Consider the following 20153-nt stretch of genomic DNA (forward strand, 5'->3'; position numbering starts at 1 on the left):
GGGAAAAGTGTGGTAGGAAAAGATGCACAAGCAACAGGGGTAAGTGCAGACTTGAGAGGATTGGCAAGCAAAGACAATTCAAGAACTTGGGGGAGTTCACAAGGAGTGGACTGAGGCTGGAGACAGTGTATCAAGAGCCACCACACACAGACGTGTCCAGGAAATGGGCTACAAGTGTGGCATTCCTAGTGTTAAGCCACTCTTGAACCGGAGACAACGTCAGAAGCGTCTTACCTGGGTGAAGAACTGGATGGTTGCTCAGTGGTCCACAGTGGGGTATTGTCAAGAGGAAAATGAGATACCCAAGACCCAACAACACAGACAAGCTGAAGGCCACTATCAAAGCAACCAGGTCTTCCATAACACCTAATCACTGCCACAGGCTGAATTCGTGCAGAAGGAGCTTTGACCAAGTATTGAGTGCATAAATTAACATCCTTAGGAAAACTTTGCAAGTGTTTTGAGTTAATTAGCTTATTAGTGCTCTTCTCAGGTCGACATTTCTGTATTACACATTTTTTATTCTAACATTTTGAGAGACTGGATTTTTGATTTAAGCCATAATCATCAAGACTGAAACAAAAAAGGCTTGAAATGTTTCACTTTATATGTAATGAATCTAGAATATATAAATATATACGAACATAAGGCTCTGGAAAAAATTAAGGGACCACTTCAAATATGGCAGCCATTCCTTTCCAGTGTCTTTTAAATTCCAACACAGGCACACCTCGTTTTACTTAATGAGGTACTGATTAGGTGATTACCTGACCCAAATCTAATTTAACTGCTGTGGTCATCACTATCCTCTTGCAATAGGAACAGCTGGGTGGGAAAAACAGTGCAAGTTGTACCTCAAAGGTAATTTGAATGAAAACATTACTATTCAGCATGAAAAACGAGTTGAAAAGAAAAGCTTTGAGTGAGGAAAAGGGTTTGATTCTGGCTTTACTGGCAGAGTGATACAGTGAGCGTCAGGTTGCTTCCATCCTGAAAATGTCAAAGACAGTGGTTAATAAGAACAAGGTCAAGCAACAGACATTGGGGACAACAAAGCTATAGACTGGCAGAGGGCAAAACGACTGTCCACTGACCGAGATGACCGTCAACTAATTCGAATGTCACTCAACAACCGTAGGATGACATCAAGTGACCTACAGTAAGAATGGCAAACAGCAGCTGGGGTGAAGTGCACGGTGAGGACAGTTCAAACAGGCTCCTAGGGGCAGGGCTGAAGTCATACAAAGCTAGAAAAAAGCCCTACATCAATGAGAAGCAAAGAAGATCCAGGCTGAAGTTTGCAAAAAACCATAAGGATTGGACCGTAGAGGAATGGAGTAAGGTCATCTTCTCTGACAAGTCAAATTTTCAGCACCTGGTCGTCTAATGGTTAGACGGAGACATGGTGATGCCTACAAGCCACAGTGTCTAACACCAATCCTGACTGGATGGTCTTCTCTGTGGATACCTTCGGATAAGACCATAGTGTCTCTTGATCCCACTGTCAGTCCCTAGAAGGACATGAGCCCTTGGACCACGCCTCAGGGCTACCTGGCCTGAATGACTTGTAGCACCTTACCAAAGTCTTTGTGGTTGTGTTGCAGATCAAGTTGCTGCTTGATGATCCATGCTGCCACAGCCCTCACGACACCTGATTGTTCTTGTCCACCTGCTTATGCAACTGACTTGGAATCTGTTTAAAACTCTGGACCCAGCCCACAGGCATCTATTGACCTGCTTGCCCTCTGAACATTGCCGTGGCCCAAAAGGTCCTGTAATTCTTATAATCTTCACCTGGCACAGCCAGAAGAGGACTGGCCATTCCTCAGAGTCTGGTTCCTCTCTAGGTTTCTTCCTAAGTAACTATCCTACTAGGATTTTTTTCCTAACATCTGTGCATCAGATCTGTTGTTGTTCATTGTTAGTTTGTGTTGAAACCTCAACTGTTAGCAACCACGTCAAAGTACTACATGACAGTACAATTCTAGTCATTCTAGATAGTCAGCTAGCCAGTGGCGGCAAACTAACGTGCACAAGTGCTGTTGTCTCTGTTACCACGGTAACCACCTTTCAGAGTCAGCTGAAATATCTGATATATTTTTCATTAGACTCCGATCACAAGATTGGAAATTAAGCTGGAATAAACCATGTTACTCGTCAATAGAAATAATTGTATTACTTTGGAATTATTACACAGCATACCTGTTTGTTTTGTATTTTATGGTGTGAAGAGTTGCATGTTTGCTACTGTATCAAAATGTTTACTTGATTCCCTGCCTAGAAAAAGTTTGTGCATTTAAGGAACAGCGAATTTGAACAAATTACTCCTCAGTAAATTATTCCACATCCAAAGACCACCAACGATATAAGAAATTTGTTTTACACAGTGATGACAGTTAAATTACATTCAGAAGATGGAGAAGATGTCAACAAGTGAATACAAGCGGTTTGTGCTAATAGTTCATATCTTGCCCCCCACATAGAAAGTCCCACCACAGCAACAAAAAATCTTGGAGGACAATCGTACATACCATATACTTTTTGTGTGATAAATGTCAGTTGCAAATTTTACATTTTCCTTTTTTCCAAGAACTCCTCTTAAGACCGCTTGTGGCTTGTGCAGTTAAGCCAGTGAACTCAAAAATAAAATGTAAATGGTACCTTTTTTCTGCAGTTCAAAACAATCCATTGTTCTGCCACTAACATGACACATCGCCATCTTTTGGCAATTTTTGCAGAGTAGCGATCTACAGTGTAAAGAATGTTTTTAACCACTACCTTCCCACCTCCAATCACACATCCCTCTTTGTCTATCTATCTGTCTGTTTGCCTGTCTCTCCGGCTGGTTGGTCTGACCGACAGTTGGATGGGGAAATCACTGAGGTGATAACAGCCATAAAAATAGCAAGAGGAAGAATCCATTTTCTGTTCAACCCCATGCTTTCTTTTTGTCACATCTAAATCCAAATGTGATGAATATGGGGAGACGTACTGTTACACCAACCATCACAAAGCACAGTAGGGTAATTGTGGGTGCTGCATGTTAATGGAACACAACTTTTAAAGTGCCTTTGTAGGTTTTTCCATACTCGGCTCCTGTTTTAGTTAAGTGGAAAAGTGCCCTGTAGATTTATGCACTTGCTCTACTGCCCCTTTAACCCCCTGCCGCTTCCACCCCCCTGCAAGACTAATTACCTACAGTGAGGTGCAGCTGAGGTCCATGGAATGGGGAATCCCTGAGGACTGCCTGTCCAGTGATTAGCATTGTTATGGATAATTTCACAGCCTGGATGGCGGCTCTGGGAGAAACCTGTCCATATCCCGACTCAAGACCCTGTCCGTCTGTCTGTCTCCATAGGCAATATTCTTCCTGTTGTGGAGACTAATCTGGCAAAAGGTCAAAGGTCAAAGGCAGTACCCACCACATGTCCAGGCAGGTGGAGTAGTCTGTGGATCCCAGGAGAACATCAGGGGGACGATACCACAGGGTCACCACCTCATTAGAGTAGGTGTGGCTGGGTACTGACTTTGCCCGCGCCAGGCCTGAAAATAGAGCAAACACAAAACATAAAAACGCCTGTTTCAGAGTGCGTCCATACAAGTCAGAATCTCTGTAATAATAGGATGTAAAAACTCAAATCCACTGTCAGAAACTCATATGCACTGGAAGAAACACACAATCAGAAACAAACAAGAAAAGGAACCAGACAAGCCTAGTCCAGCCAGCCTGCAATTAAACGTGATAAACATGGTTACCAAGTGCACTTTCATTCATGAATTACATTTATGCAATAACTATCAATATAGGTGACGATAACTCGCTTTGTCATCATGTGAAAAGATGAGTGAATCGTGAAACCCCGACTATTTTACTGGCCAAGGGGTTTTGATCAAGCCTATATTGTGGTAAAATATTTTAAATCCACCAGAAGTAGTCGCAATATAAACAGTTTTATTTTAGACTTACTATAACATAGCTACGGAAGGTTGTAGCCAGCGAAATATTTGTCTATCCTGACCCAAAAAGCATGCACAAATGCATACTTTGAAAATCCACCAGAAATAGTCGCAACATAACCGCAAACAGTATTATTTTAGGCTTACCACAACATGGGTTATACCAAGCCAAGGTCAGGTAGACCAAGAAAGATTTCAGCCAAAATTGCCAGAAGAATTATTCGGGACACAAAGAAAAACCCACAGGTAACCTCAGGAGAAATACAGTAAATATGTTCTGTGGGTGTGTGAGCTCTAAAGGCACAGGGAATCTTGTGAAAATGTATGGCAAGATAACTGCAGCATATTATCACAAAATACTGGCAGACAATGTGCATTCTTCTGCATGAAAGCTGCGCATGGGAAGCTCTTGGACTTTCCAACACGACAATGACCCTAAGCACAAGGCCGAGTTGACCCTCCAGTGGTTACAGCAGAAAAAGGTGAAGGTTCTGGAGTGGCCATCACAGTCTCCTGACCTTAATATCATCGAGCCACTCTGTGGAGATCTCAAACGTGCGGTTCATGCAAGACGACCAAAGACTTTGCATGACCAGGAGACATTTTGCCAAGATGAATCGGCAGCTATACCACCTACAAGGATTTGGGGCCGCACAGACAAATATTACAAAAGACTGCACGCTGTCATTGATGCTAAATAGGGCAATAGTTTTAAGAACTAAGGGTATGCAGACTTTTGAGCACAACTATATAGGAAAATCCAAATTTCATCAGGAGCTACAACATCCCATTTCCATGCACTACATCTAACACCAATGACAACATTCCCTAAGCAGCAGACAAAACAACACTAAGTGAGTGCAGTGTGCACGTGTGTGTGTGCGTGCATGCTTATGTGGGTAGTGGGACAATATAGCCAGCTGGTTTTAATGGGTCTGGTGGCATTTAGCTAGATGTCCTCCCAAGTGGTGAGGTCGGTTCATTAAAACATAGAGTGACTTCCTGCCACTGGTGTCAGCCTTTGTGAATGTGTTTAGTATGTTAGTTATCAGCAGTGCTAGAAGGGTGGATTATTTTCAGTAGTGATTAAAACGGTTTCTAAATTGTTTCAGAGAATTAATGAAAGTAATTATCCTGGGGGAAAAAGCAAGTCTGTGTCGTTGATGGTTAGCTTGATGGGCTGTGCAGACGTCCATGGGGAACACATATGTTGTTATACCACCACAGTGTGCTCAATATGAATGGTCTTGCATATATTAAGCAACATGATAAGAAGGAGAACTGCATCAGATTTGCTTCTGAGGAAAATATTTCTTGAAACTGACAGGGTCCACCAGAGGTTGTGGCGATGAGGCATTGGGTTAATCACAAACTGCATCAAGTTTCGGGAGAAAAATAGTGCAAAGAGTGTTTTGCAAATCCTTGACTGGGATGTACACCCATTGTGGTGTGAATACGCCCCCTCCTGCATACACATCGCACCAATGCCCCCAAGAGAAGAAGATAGCAGGTTCCAGAACATTCCGGGGGCAGCCAGTAAGGCTAACTCCTCCCTCACACATCATGACCTCATCAGGGCAAGTACAAATAGGCCCAAGAGACCCTCTGGCCCAGGGCAGAAGGAGAAGCAGACGATGCAAAAGGGAAAACAAAGAGCCACAATGCAACGCCGGACTATGCTGCCCTTTTCTGCTTCAGCGACACAACTGCAGCAGAGGAGAGAAAGAAAATCTGGAAATGACGGGTAGAGACGATCTAGTTTTCGACCACCCGCACCCATTCCACTGAAAACAGTATTGTGAGTTTGCCCCAGAAACGACACAGCGGGCCATGGAGAGCAGTTTGCCTTTTGACTGTTCCACTCACTTTCTCATAGGTTTCTGTTAATAAAACACCCTCCAGGGCCCGGAACACTGTCATGTGTCATTCCCTATGTCCCTCCCTGTTACATTAGGTAAATGCTCAATGGTCAGTAGTGACTCTTGTTTTAGGTAGTAGTCTGAAATATATTGCATTGAGAGGACATTGTCCATATTGCATGTACTTGCCAAAGGATTTTTATTAACTGTTATAGCATCACTATCTGGCCAATCTGTATCATTTTGGAAATGCTGAGCCTGTGCTGTAAGACATATTAAGTGACCTCTGCATGTAAGCAGGACAATAGAATAACAAGGAATACTGTACTTTAAAATGGATCGACAGGACAGTAAAACCAGAAACCAGGCAAGCCTAGTTCAGCCGGCCCACAACAGAAAGTGTTGCCACCTCAAGATTCAAACCCGGGTCACCCAAGTGAAATGCTGCGTCGTTAACCACTACACCACAGAGCTGTACATTTACCAGCTGTCTATACTGACACCCAGCATCTGTATTTCCTGAACAAATGCTCATTTGCCACGGGCCGTTTTAACAGTTAATTGGCCATTCGTGAAACTAACGTTTCTTACTACGTTTACCTCCACCACAAATAGCGTCTACGCATATCGTTTGCCACTGGCCATTTTACACGGTCGTCAAAAAGGGGAAGTATGTAAGGTAAGTGAGGGAGGATAGGCATATAGAGAAGTAGAAATGGAGGGGAGAATAGAACATAAAAATATAGCGTGAACCCAAAATTGTTTTTGCACTCAAGGAACTAGGTGATTGAATTCCCCATCTTCTGTTCCTTTGGAGTAGTCACAACAGTTACAGCACAAAACAGAATTATGGATACATTTGTCTCTTTTGAAAAAAAAATGTGTGCCCTGTGGCCATGACATTCTACATCAGAGAATACCTGACACCCACTGAGAGAGGCTTCGGCTGAAAAGGCCTGACCCCTGGGCTTTACACACATGCGCTAACACACACAGACCATCACACTACAAACACTGACACCAGACACACTTGGCTTTAAAAGGACACTTTCACTCTATGCCAGGCTGGCATTCCCTTCCAGGTTGTCCTGGATGAAGGTCACACACCCACACGTGTATGTATACACACATTTGCACACATGCTCTCACACACACACACACAGGCAAACTCATATACACACAGTAGCCCCGGGTGTGAAGGTCAGTGGTAAATTATACATTATACTGTGTCCCCACGGCAACGCCGGTGCTCAGAAAAAACAGAAGGCAAGAGATGGGTAGGAACAGAAGAGGGAGATGAAGAAGAATACAACCCGAGAGGAGACTGAAATAGACTCCATTATCCCCTGTAGGACAAACAACCAAGCCATTTTCTGAAGTTCTCGCTAAAGATATAGGACTTCAGCAACATGTGAAACTTCTCTTACTCATCCTATTCCAGGTTCTCCACCTGATCATGCACAGGTTTCTGGTGGCCAAGATAGATTGCATGCCCTTGGCAGGTAATTCATGACTTTGATAGAATTTGGGTACTGTGTAACATCTGTGTGTGTGTGTAGACAAGATGAATACTGGTATTGCTTTATTGTCTGGGTGCAGGATATTAACATTTCTACTCACTGTTGATCCTCAAGATGGTATCAAAGACAGGTGTATTTTAATGACACAGCAATCGTTGCTTGTGTCTGTTTATATTTGCCCAAGACATCATACACACATATGCACACAGATACACAGACATTAACAAACACATTTGACTAGCCCGGTTAACACAATAGTCCTAACACAATTTGTAACAAACACATACACAAGAAGAGAACCACATAGCTGCTTCCTAATACACCCTTAACAAAGAAAACATCAATCAATACTTCTGTCTGATGAATGAATCAACGAGCACATCAACAAAATAATGAAAAAAATTAATTGCATCATCAAACCACATTTGCATACAGATGGTCCGTTGCAGCAGTAAGGGCAGGAGTTCCATTTTCTGATTAAACACTGAGACTCCGATTTTCACTTGTGTGGCAAACTAAAATCATTAAACAAACCATAAAACACCACATTTTACAGTTTTTCCTCAGCATAAAAAAATAAATAAACATTTACCTGATAATATTGCAAAGATACAGTGGGGAGAACAAGTATTTGATACAATGCCGATTTAGTAGGTTTTCCTACTTACAAAGCATGTAGAGGTCTGTAATTTTTATCATAGGTACGCTTCAACTGTGAGAAAAACAAAAATCCAGAAAATCACATTGTGTGATCTATAAATAATTAATTTGCATTTTATTGCATGACATAAGTATTTGATCACATACCAACCAGTTAGAATTCCGGCTCTCACAGACCTGTTCGTTTTTCTTTAAGAAGCCCTCCTGTTCTCCACTCATTACCTGTATTAACTGCACCTGTTTGAACTCGTTACCTGTATAAAAGACACCTGTCCACACACTCAATCAAACAGACTCCAACCTCTCCACAATGGCCAAGACCAGAGAGCTGTGTAAGGACATCAGGGATAAAATTGCAGACCTGCACAAGGCTGGGATGGGCTACAGGACAACAGGCAAGCAGCTTGGTGAGAAGGCAACTGTTGGCGCAATTATTAGAAAATGGAAGAAGTTCAAGATGACGGTCAATCTCCCTCGGTCAGGGGCTCCATGCAAGATCTCACCTTGTGGGGCATCAATGATCATGAGGAAGGTGAGGGATCAGACCAGAACTACACGGCAGGACCTGGTCAATGACCTCAAGATAGCTGGGACCACAGTTTCAAAGAACTCCATTAGTAACACACAACGCCGTCATGGATTAAAATCCTGCAGCGCACGCAAGGTCCCCCTGCTCAAGCCAGCGCATGTCCAGGCCCGTGGCTCTGTAAGAAGCATCTCAAGGTCCTGGAGTGGCCTAGCCAGTCTCCAGACCTGAACCAAATAGAAAATCTTTGGAGGGAGCTGGAAGTCCGTATTGCCCAGCGACAGCCCCGAAACCTGAAGGATCTGTATGGATGAATGGGCCAAAATCCCTGGTACTTATGTCATGCAATAAAACGCAAATGAATTACTTAAAAATTATACAATGTATGACCTCTACATACTTTGTAAGTAGGAAAACCTGCAATATCGGCAGTGTATCAAATACTTGTTCTCCCCACTGTAACTATATACAGAATATATTCATATCAATCTGATTAATTGAAGAGGGCAATTCAACATAAAGTAGCTGTTTATTTATTTATTTAATTTTTAATGTATTCGGTTTGTGTGAACCATGAATAGCACCCCGTACCGTATGGTTATGAATACGTGTACCGTTGCAGCCCTAGTAAATATGTGCTGCGGTTGAAGGTCTGATGCAATAGCTGACCCATATGGAAAATAAATATATTTTTGCAAAGCAAAATGTATGTAAAATATATGATGAATATATGTCAAATACATTAATCTTTATTCAAAATAAATTTAAGGTATCAAATTGTATTTTACCTTTTACTCTGAAATGTATTTATAAATGTATAAATACATTTAACTTAATTCAAAATACATTTCAGGTTTCAAAATGTATTTCACCTTTTGTTCTGAAATGTATTTAAAAATGTATACACACATTTATCTTTATTCAAAATAAATTTCAGCTATCAAAATATATTTCAGCTTTTATTCCGAAATGTATTTAAAAATGTATAAATACATTTCAGGTTTGTCCATATGTATTTCACCCTCAACAATGCTCTCATTACAATTGTAATGTATTATAGAAAATATATTACAAAATTCCCGGGCTGAAGTCACAGAGGTAGTCAAGAAACTCCTCGGTGGCAAGGCACCGGGGGTGGATGAGATCCTCCCTGAGTACCTCAAGTCTCTGGATGTTGTGGGGCTGTCTTGGTTGACATGCCTGTGCAACATCGTGTGGCGGTCGGGGACAGTGCCTCTGGGATGGCCGACCGGGGTGGTGGTCCCTCTTTTTAAGAAGGGGGACCGGAGGGTGTGTTCCAACTACAAGGGGATCACACTTCTCAGCCTCCCCGGCAAAGTCTATGCCAGGGTACTGGAGAGGACAATAAGGCCGATAGTAGAACCTCGGATTCAGGAGGAACAGTGTGGTTTTCGTCCGGGCCGTGGAACACTGGACCAGCTCTATACCCCCTACGGGGTGCTGGAGGGTTCATGGGAGTTTTCCCAACCAGTCCACAACCAGTCCGGATGATGTTGTCGTGTTGGCCCCTTCAAACCAGGACCTTCAGCATGCACTGGGACGGTTTGAAGCCGAGTGTGAAGCGGTGGGGATGAGAATCAGTACCTCCAAATCCGAGGCCATGGTCCTCAGTCAGAAAAGGGTGGCTTGCCCACTTCAGGTTGCTGGAGAGTGCCTGCCTCAAGTGGAGGAGTTTAAGTATCTAGGGGTCTTGTTCACGAGTGAGGGAAGGATGGAACGGGAGATTGACAGACGGATCAGTGCAGTTTCTGCAGTAATGCAGTCGATGTATCAGTCTGTCGTGGTGAAGAAAGAGCTGAGCCCCAAGGTGAAGCTCTCGATTTACCGGTCAATCTACGTTCCTACTCTCACCTATGGGTGAAAAGGACAAGATCCCGGATACAGGCGGCCGAAATTAGCTTTCTCCGCAGGGTGGCTGGGCGATCCCTTAGAGATAGGGTAAGAAGCTCGGTCACCCGGGAGGAGCTCAGAGTAGAGCCGCTGCTCCTCCACATCAAGAGGGGTCAGCTGAGGTGGCTTGGGCATCTGTTTCGGATTCCTCCAGAACGCCTTCCTGGGAAGGTGTTCCGGTCCCGTCCCACCAGGAGGAGACCCCGGGGAAGACCTAGGACACGCTGGAGGGACTACATCTCCCGGCTGGCCTGGGAACACCTTGGTGTCACCCTGGAAGAGCTGGAGGAAGTGTCTGGGGAGAGGGAAGTCTGGGCATCTCTGCTTAGACTGCTGCCCCCGCGACCCGGCCCCGGATGAAGCGGAAGAAGATGTAGGAATGTAGGATATTACAAAATGTATTTTGAAGCCCATACCATTTATTTTTATTTTATTATTTTATTATTTGATATAGTACAAGTTACACTGAACAAAATTATGTTGTCTAATCAGCATCTTGATATGCCACACCTGTGAAGTGGATGGATTATCTCGGCAAGGAGAAGTTCTCACTAACACATATTTAGACAGTTTTGTGAACAATATTTGAGAGAAATAGACCTTTTGTGTACACAGAGAAAGTCTTAGATCTTTGAGTTTGGCTCATGATAAATGGGGGCAAAAACAAAAGTGTTGCGTTTATAATTTTGTTTCAGTGTAAATAGAGATCAACCAGACCAGTTTAGCACAAGGCCAGAGTTTCTCCATTTGAATACTTAAATAGCTGGGTGGTGTTAAAGCCTAAGAGGGTGTGAACTATGATGAATGGGTGTAAACAGACCAGCTATCTGGCAAGTGTGAATCTTCTCAAGCCTCTTTTCTCAGAACTAAGTAGAGCAGATTATCAACTTTTAAAGCAGCATATCTTTCCTACAACTTTATCAAACAGTACTGTGTTATATACCATTACAAAGCTCTGAATGCGGACCTTTATAAAATAAAATAAAAAAGCCAACCTCAAGTCTTACAATAGGACCCCGTTTAGGAATTCTGTCACAAATGTCTAGAATTATTGGATTTAGTGGATTAGTGGATTGTTTGTGCTCTGTTACGCATCCACACAATGTACGCACAGCACAAATGCACAAAAATGCAGGACACACACCCACAAATAAACAGAAAACAAACACACACACATGCTATAAAGTCTGTCTGTGTGTAGTTAGCAGGACACAAGGGAAGCCCAAGTGCCTCATACTGATTTCTCTAACGTTCAGACCAGATTCCTTCATTGCCATTGCCACATGGCTGCATTCTCCACAGATCATTATCCACAACAGCTGTCTTCAAACTCTATCACCATACACACCAATCCCAATGCTCTGAGTGGCTTTAATCCTTAGGAGAGCAAGGAAACCATTCCTAGCACACACACGCATGCACGTTCACATACAAACACACACACAGTGTCTGTAAAGGGAGGGACAGGAGATGTGTGAGTAGTGTGCAGTGTCAGTCTTTTGGAAGATACTTGTGCGTACATAGCTTTTATGGCACCTAGAGGACATTTTCTCTTGCTGTTTCACAACCATCTTAACACAGAACACAGTCCTGTCATAGTCATATAAACCCACAGTAGACTGCATCTGTTTTCAAGGTGAGGCCTCAATACACTAAGCGGTAATGACATGATAGTGGAGGATATGTTTACGGTGATGCTCGTACACACAGCTGGATATGTTTTTTGTGATACTCAAAACATCTGTTGAGTGTAGAAACACACACGTTTCAACTGCATTCTTTAATGAGAAGCTCCCTCATTATAGTTAAGTGTGTGTGTGTGCTAAATTCCAGCACAATGCTCCAAGTCTCATGTATCATCAAAATGAAGAAGCAACTGCCGTTGACCAGATCTACTCTCTCCCCTTCAGGAAAATAAGCTTGTCACAATTCTCTGTGTGAATGTGTTTGTTTCTTTCTGTGTTTGGAGGCTACAGATATACTTTTTCGAATGTATTTGTTTTTCCAGGTGAGGGAAACGCCTATACTTGACTTCAAACCAGCCACAAGGGGCCTTGGCGAGAACAGTTGTATTTAAATAGACTGATTTAACAACAACAGCGTTGCTAGGGTGTTGTTGTTGTTAGAGATGGTGGTTTGGCAGTTAAGATGCCAACTCTGATTCAAAGGCTATGAGTTCAAATCCTTTCATTTTGTTTTGTTTTAAGCTTTTCCCAAACCCTAATTCTCATTTTAACCAGTCAGAATGAATACCTATCCCCTGATCTTCCAGCAGGGGGATCTCCATTGACAATTCATGCATTTATTGTTAAGTTAAAATGTATTTATGATTACCCTTTCGGTGTGTGTATTGTGTGTGTGTGTGACAGGTGATTATAGTCACACAAACATACACCCAAAGCTTCAGTTTGTTGGCTAATCTTTGATCTGTCCTATAGAATAACCACCTAAGCTTTTCCTAACTTTTGTGTGAGCTTCATTGGGACACAAAACATCATAAAGGGACGGTTTTGCTGACACAGATTAAGCCTAGTTCTGGACAAAAAAATCCAAATCAATAGAGAATCTCTATTGAGTTAGATTTTTCCTGACTAGGCTTAATCTGTGTCTGTGAAACCGTCCCAAAAAGACGAGACCAGCTGCTGGTTATGAATTGAAAAAAAATCAACCACCTGGGCCACAGAACACAGGCTAAAAGCCAATCAACATTTTCCTCCTTGCTCGCCTCATCTCCCCTCTCACAGAAATCCTCAAAGCCCCCAATCCCCTCACAACAACCTCCCCTTATCCCCTTGCCCACTATCTCTCCAACTTGACTCCTCCATCTCTTCTTATCTCCTGTTCCTGTTTGGCCCCTGGTCTTCAACTGTCGAGCCAGGGAACAACAACACACGGTTTGTTTTTCTCTCTTTGTGGGGACCTGAAATGCCAAAATCCATGTGCGCTATTCCTCAGCCCTAAACCTAACTCTTACCTTAAATTTCAGTAACCCAACCTTTATGCCTACATTTTACCTGGCCCTAACGACTAACCCTTACCCTGAACCTACTAGTAATGCCTTAACCTAAAATTCACCCAAACACAATGCCTCCTGTAATTTTTAATCTAAGTCGAACTGATAACCTGGAAAAGGTTCTCCTATTGGGGACCTGCCAAAAAACCTAAAAACTTCTGCAGTCCAATTTGTCAGGTTTTACTATCTTTGTGGGAGCCCAGATAGATCTGGATCACAAACATACACACACACACACACACACACACACACCTTGCTGCCTCCAGCTCCCGCATTAAGTAAGATTCCACAAGGGGCTGACTTTGTGAGTGAGTGTGTGTTTGTACACTCCAGTGTAGTTTGTTTGTACCCACAGCAGGATTTTGAAGGGATTATTCCATTCTTCAACATTGTCCATTCGTTATTTATTTACTAATTCCATTGCTATAATCATTCAACTCCATAATGTGGAGGGCTTTACATTATAGATGAAGGTGTCCCCATCTGCGTGGCTAGGGGGGTGGATTGAGAGACATGTGAAGGGATGGATAAAAGGATGAAGAAAATGAAGGATAATGTACTCTGTGTAAGCCAGTCTTTGTCTGGTATGTGGTGCGAGTTTGAGCCGAAGGCCTCTGGAAACCTGTCACACCATGTGGGTAATATTTACAGAGCTGGGCACCATGAAAGGAGACGGACCATATGGTGCTACTGCTTCAGGAAAGGTTTGATATAAACACACGCACAAACCAAACACACAAACACGTGAGTGAAATGGAGAGAGTGAGAGAGAGACAGAGAAAAAGGCATAGGAAATTAGAATGATAAGTACAGACAAAAAATAATGGTACTCAGACAGATAAATTAGCAAAGCCACCTACCAAAGTCAGCCAGTTTGAGTTCTCCAGTGTCAGAGATGAGCAGGTTCTGAGGCTTGAGATCACGGTGCAGTATATACCTCTGGTGGATGTAGGACAAACCTCTTAGCAACTGGAACAGGAACAACTGGATGGAAAGAGAGATTGAGTGTTTATCCCTCATAATTTGATTACATTTTCAATTAATTTATCATGAAAAATAAAATAATAACTGAAAGCCAATGGTTAATGATTCCACAATGTATCTGCATGTATGTCTCCAGTGGATTTTCCAGTCACCCACTACTTTCTAAATAGTCATTTATTTCTTCAAATGCATCTGTTTTACGTCCTGCTGTTTATACATGCTGGTATCTACATCCTTCTTATTCTCCATATTTCCAGATGATTCACACCTTGCTCAGAAACAAAAGTAAAAATAAGTCATAGGAAAGGTTTTCCAGCCCATAGACATGTGTCAGAACAAGTGTCAGAATAAGTAGTAGGTACTGTTAATTTATATTCAGGCAAAACACAAAAATACAAGCACAGGGATATTAACTACCAAAAATGTATTAACATCAGACTATTAACTCAATAACATACGCACAAACACACAGGTTTTACTATCAAGGTGAAGGCTGACAAATTAGTACCATTAAAAATAACTATTTTACCTAAACCCTAACCCCAAATGTAACCTAACCTTATCCTTAAATACCTAACCACTAAGCCTAACATTAATCCAACCTAACCTGTAGTGCCAAAAGTGAACACTGAACATAAAGGGGCTTTCACACCAACAAGGGCAAACAGCAATGTGGCCACATTTTACCAGGGATTTCAAGTCTTGTGCACGTTTCCCCATCTCCACTCGCACTAGCTAATTTTGAAACGGACTCGTCATTGACACCTACAGTGTCAACCCTGAAACTTTTATGCCTATTCTGGGTATGTGGGCAACAGAAGTTCAAATTTCCCCTGTTGGTACCAATTCTGCCAAGTGGAGTCCACATAACACTTAATGCACACGTTTGATAGATCCAAAGAATGCGAAACACACAGAATGCTCTGAAATTGTCTCGGCAACACAATAATGCAAGGCTAGCGCAGCACTCCATTAGAAAGGAATGAACTTCCCATGTACCAGAGCACAGTGACGCTGCAGGGGACTGGTACAAATACAGTGCAATCAACAGACTCGGACCACAGACCAGATATTTCATTGACGTATATGATCACATACATATACAGTTGTGCTCAAAAGTTTGCATACCCTTGGAGAATTGGTAATATTTGTAAAATTTTTAAAGAAAACATGAGTGAGCAGGCAAAACGCATGTCTTGTATTTCTTATGGGATATTCAACTGTAGGTTATAACAGAATGGTACAATCATAAAACAAAACAAGGCAACTTAGAAAGAAATGAACCGACCCCTGTACAAAAGTCTGCACACCCATAGTTCTTAATAGTTAGTTCTTAATACCCCCTTTAGCATCAATGACACCATGCAGTCTTTTGTAATAGTTGTCTATGAGGCCACGGATTCTTGCAGGCGGTATGCATTTTTATAAAGTTCCATTACCTTGTTACGCAGGTCTTTTGACAGTTCTTTTCTGCTCCCCATGGCTCAGTATCTAGCCTGCTCAGTTAATCCACGTGAGAGCTAACAAAAACTCAATGAATATTTATACACAGACACTAATTGTAATTTAAAAAGCCACAGGTGTGGGAAATTAACCTTTAATTGCCATGTTAACCTGTGTGTGTCACCTGTCTATAACAAGGCCATTCAAGGGTAAACATTTGATCCGGGCCATTTGGGTGATTTCTGTTATCATTATGATATATAAAGGAGCCAAACAACTATGTGATAATAAATGGCTTTCTCTATGATCACTCTCCTTAAATAAAAGACAGTTTTTAAATAATCAGTCACATTTTCTAAATCAATGCCAAAATTTCAATTTCTGCCAGGGTATGCAAACTTATGAGCACAACTGTATTATGTATATCACTCAGAGACATAGATTTTTGGGGGGATTCAAGATGCTCTGCCTGCCACTGGTGAAAAATAAATCTTTCACTAAAACATGGTGTTATAAACGGCGGTTGCGTCTTGTTGTGAATCCACCTTAAGCCTAATGATAGCCCTAATTCTAACCCTAAACTTAAACCCAAGTCAGATAACGCTTATGGTTAAATTAAAGAATGGCCAAATGTCATCACTTTGTATGATTTTCAGTCCTAACTCGGATACTAAAATTAAAACACACATGCACAAACACACACACACATACCACAATGTCAGTTCTAGCCAATCAATCGATAATTACCCATTATAATTTTTTTTCAGCTTGGACTATTGACCATTGATGAAATAGATAAATGCCATCACATTGACAATCTGATCTCAAGCATCAATAACAAATAGTGGCTGCTTCACTGGAAGGCTTAAGAGGAAATCAATACCCAATACAAATGTCCACAGTATTCTATTTATTTTCTCTTGACTTTCAATGACTACACTATGCACCTGAATAATACAAATAAATTGGTGATTGCAGAATGCAAGAATGGAAATGAAAAGACAATATGTAAGTGTGAAATCTAAATACAGTGAATAAATGTCCCTTTCTTGAGTTTTTAGTTTAGGGTGGGAATCTGTATAAGGACCTAGAGCTACTGACAATTGCTGGTGTAAACAAGAAACCAGGCAAGCCTAGTTCAGCCAGACCGCAATAGAAAGTATTGCCCTCTTGAGATTCGAACCCGGAAGCCCACGTGAAAGGCTGTGTTGCTAATGACTACACCACAGAACTCTGTGTTCGCTGCGTGTCAGTACCGCCTCTATCCTGAACAACTCCTCATTTGCCACTGGCCAGTTTAACAGCTTATTAGCCAGTAAAAGGCTTTTCCAGTATCTACTAACTTATTGGAATTGTCATAGGAATTGAGCAATTGCTAGCGAGACTGCCAAAGCAATTTGGCTGTTTGAACAGCTTATTAGCCAGTAATAGGCTTACTATTATCTACCAACTTCTTAGGAATAATCATAAGAACTGAACAATTGCTAGAGAGACTGAAGATGAACTTTTCCATGCCAGAAACAGTCGCAATATAACCATATAGAATTTCAGGTTTCGGTTTTAGCCAGCAAAGTTTTTGTCAATATGGAATAATTCACAACGTGTACTTTGATTCGTCTACGAGGAGATACAAACTCGGGACCTTTAGTTCACAAGTCCACTTCTCTAACCACTACGCTATTTAACAAGGCATAGTCAGTCAGTCAGTCACTCAGTAAGAGATAATTCGCTTTTCTTAGCTGGCTCCGCTTACGCGGTCCAGCAAAAACGCTTCATAAAATAAATTTGACAAATAATAAAAAGCCAGGTCCAACAGCTTACAATGTTTTAAATGGGCAAGCACGGTGCGCTGGAAATGTGCATGGTAATTACATCTTTACTCATGTAAGTCACAACAGACTTGTCAAAAGCCTTATTAAATTGGCTTTCAAAACAATCAAATTTACTCTCTCTGCTAACTAAACATCAAAACGTATCTGGAAAGTAACTATTATTGTCAGCTATAAAAAATATTGTGTCAAATTAGCATTGTTTGATTGAAAGGGAAGTTCAAGGGGAATAGTAATTAGAAAATAGATGCAAGGAAAAACAGATGTAAATTAAACCCAAATGCATTGGTTTTCTGTGCATGTCACAGGGATTATTATCCTTTTTAAAGAGATTAATTTACCCAGAATCCTTTTAAACACACCATGGGAATATAAGATAAAGATGAATATACAGATGCATATTCAATTTTGTATTGCTAGAATGTTTTCTTGCAGTTAATAATATACAACAATATATTAAATAATATTTTAGTAAGCAGAATCCTAAAACATGCAATACATATAGAATCCCTCTCACCAAGCTCAGCTAACAATGTACACAGAAAATAAAACCATAAACCACACTGTTTCATTCCAAATAAATTATTATAGATGTGAACTGCCAAGAGTTTCTCTTCCACAACATTCATATAAAATTAATGAATAATATTAAGCATAAATCATACCAAAGTTCTCCTCCAACTATGTTCACCTAAAGGAATGCATAGTCTTGAACCATTAATTGACAAGAGTGGGATGAAGGAGAGAACGGAATAGATGTAAGGAAGGACAGAGTTTAAGCTGCATTGCCGTAAAGTCAATAGCTGCCAGCAGCCCGCTCCCCAGAATATCAATAGTATAACCTAACCTCCCACATCCCCCTCCTCACCCCAACGACCCTTCCAGGGGCTTCCACCACACAGTCTATGGCAGAAAAGGAATTAGGGGATGGGCAGAGAGGAAAAAGGGAATTGAAGGAGAGGAATTAGGAAACAGGGATTTTACATACTATGGAGAGAGATAGAGAAAACTTTGCCTTGTAAGGGTAAAGATATTACCATAAAGGAAACAGGATCAAAACACATTGACTAATTGGCAATGCACTGCAGTAATTGGTAAACAACAAACCTGTGAAAAGCTAGTAACTGTGGGTCGGGGAGTTAAAAACATAATGCATCATTAATTGTGCTTTGTTCAAATTGCTTTGTGTATGTATGTGTATGTGTTTCTGACAGGGACAGAAAAATCATCAAACTCTGGTTAATCAGAAAAAGTTGACTAAAGGAAACATTGTTTTGGTTCCCATTTAGCAAAAGACAATTTTTCCGCCCAATTGTTTGGTTTAGGGTAAAAATTACAATTGGTGTTAGGGTTAGAACTACAGTAGGGCCAATGCATTACCAGTTAAGGTTAGGATTAGGCATTGGGATAGTTCAAATGCAGGCATAAATATTTGATTATTGAGATTGAGGTTGGGTTTAGGTTTAGAGCTGTTGTAAATGATAAACCATATTAAACTCTTATTCATACAGAGAGTCATATACAATGTTGTATAAAAAAACAGAATGGTGCTCTCTTCTTGCATATACTAAGTCCTAACCTACATTTAAATACAAAGCACAGAGGTGAGTTTTAAACTAGAACCAGCAATAAACACATCTATACAACTTCAGGTGGTTTGAGATAATATCCCCACAGTGTAAAACAGATATTATGGTGACCTGAATATTTTTCATCCAACTACCAGATGTTAATAAGGCTTTAGCCCTAAATTAAGATGATGACACATGGTCAGAGTTGGTGTTTACGTCAGTCACTGATGATATAAACTACCCAGCTACTACTTCAAGCAAGACATGCTGCTTCCATAAACACATTCGAGTTGCGTAGTAGAAATTGGCAAAGGCCGTCATATTTTGGAATTGCTGTTTCACAATTTGTTTCTGCGGTATTGTTATCAGCAGGTTTCCCTTTCGAGCACCAACACAACATTACTTCCCAAACCTAATGATACTCATCTTCAGCATCTTAGTTCCCAGGTTTAGGTATCATATGTTTTGCTGTGTATCCTTAGGTTTCCTACGTATTATTTTCCGAAAATATACCGTATGTGAATTGACTTCCCCAGTCAGGTTTGTTGACTGGCGATTTGTGGATGGTGCCAAATCAATTGATTGGTGATTTGTGTGTAGGACACAGGTTATTATAACATATTATACTGTTTATTATAACATCAAATTGATCAGAAATAAGGTGTAGACATTGTTAATGTTGTACATTTCTATTGTAACTGGAAACAATCTACATAGGCATTCAGAGGCCCATTATCTGCAACCATCAGTCCAGTGTTCCAATGGCATTCTGTATTAAATTTTAATTAATGTATTTTAATTTAAATCAATTTAAAAGGCTAACTGATCATTAAATAACTCTTTGTGATTATGTTAGCACTGCTGAAAACTGTTGTGCTGA

The 20153-nt window shown here is 41.1% G+C and overlaps 1 protein-coding gene across 4 annotated transcripts in view; it reads right to left on the reverse strand.

Annotated features, from left to right (window-relative positions):
- cdk14 (cyclin-dependent kinase 14) overlaps window positions 1-20153 on the reverse strand; it is a 187102-nt gene that overhangs the window by 87340 nt on the left and 79609 nt on the right. For all 4 annotated transcript variants that reach the window (XM_034288992.1, XM_010885138.3, XM_020041402.2 and 1 more), the window contains 2 exons: window positions 14307-14430; window positions 3423-3543 (listed from right to left, as the gene is read on the reverse strand). In XM_034288992.1, the coding sequence (XP_034144883.1) occupies window positions 3423-3543; window positions 14307-14430 (245 nt within the window). The remainder of the gene's footprint in view (window positions 1-3422; window positions 3544-14306; window positions 14431-20153) is intronic.

The sequence above is a fragment of the Esox lucius genome, chromosome 20 (assembly GCF_011004845.1).
Source record: "Esox lucius isolate fEsoLuc1 chromosome 20, fEsoLuc1.pri, whole genome shotgun sequence".
Lineage (NCBI taxonomy): Eukaryota > Metazoa > Chordata > Actinopteri > Esociformes > Esocidae > Esox > Esox lucius.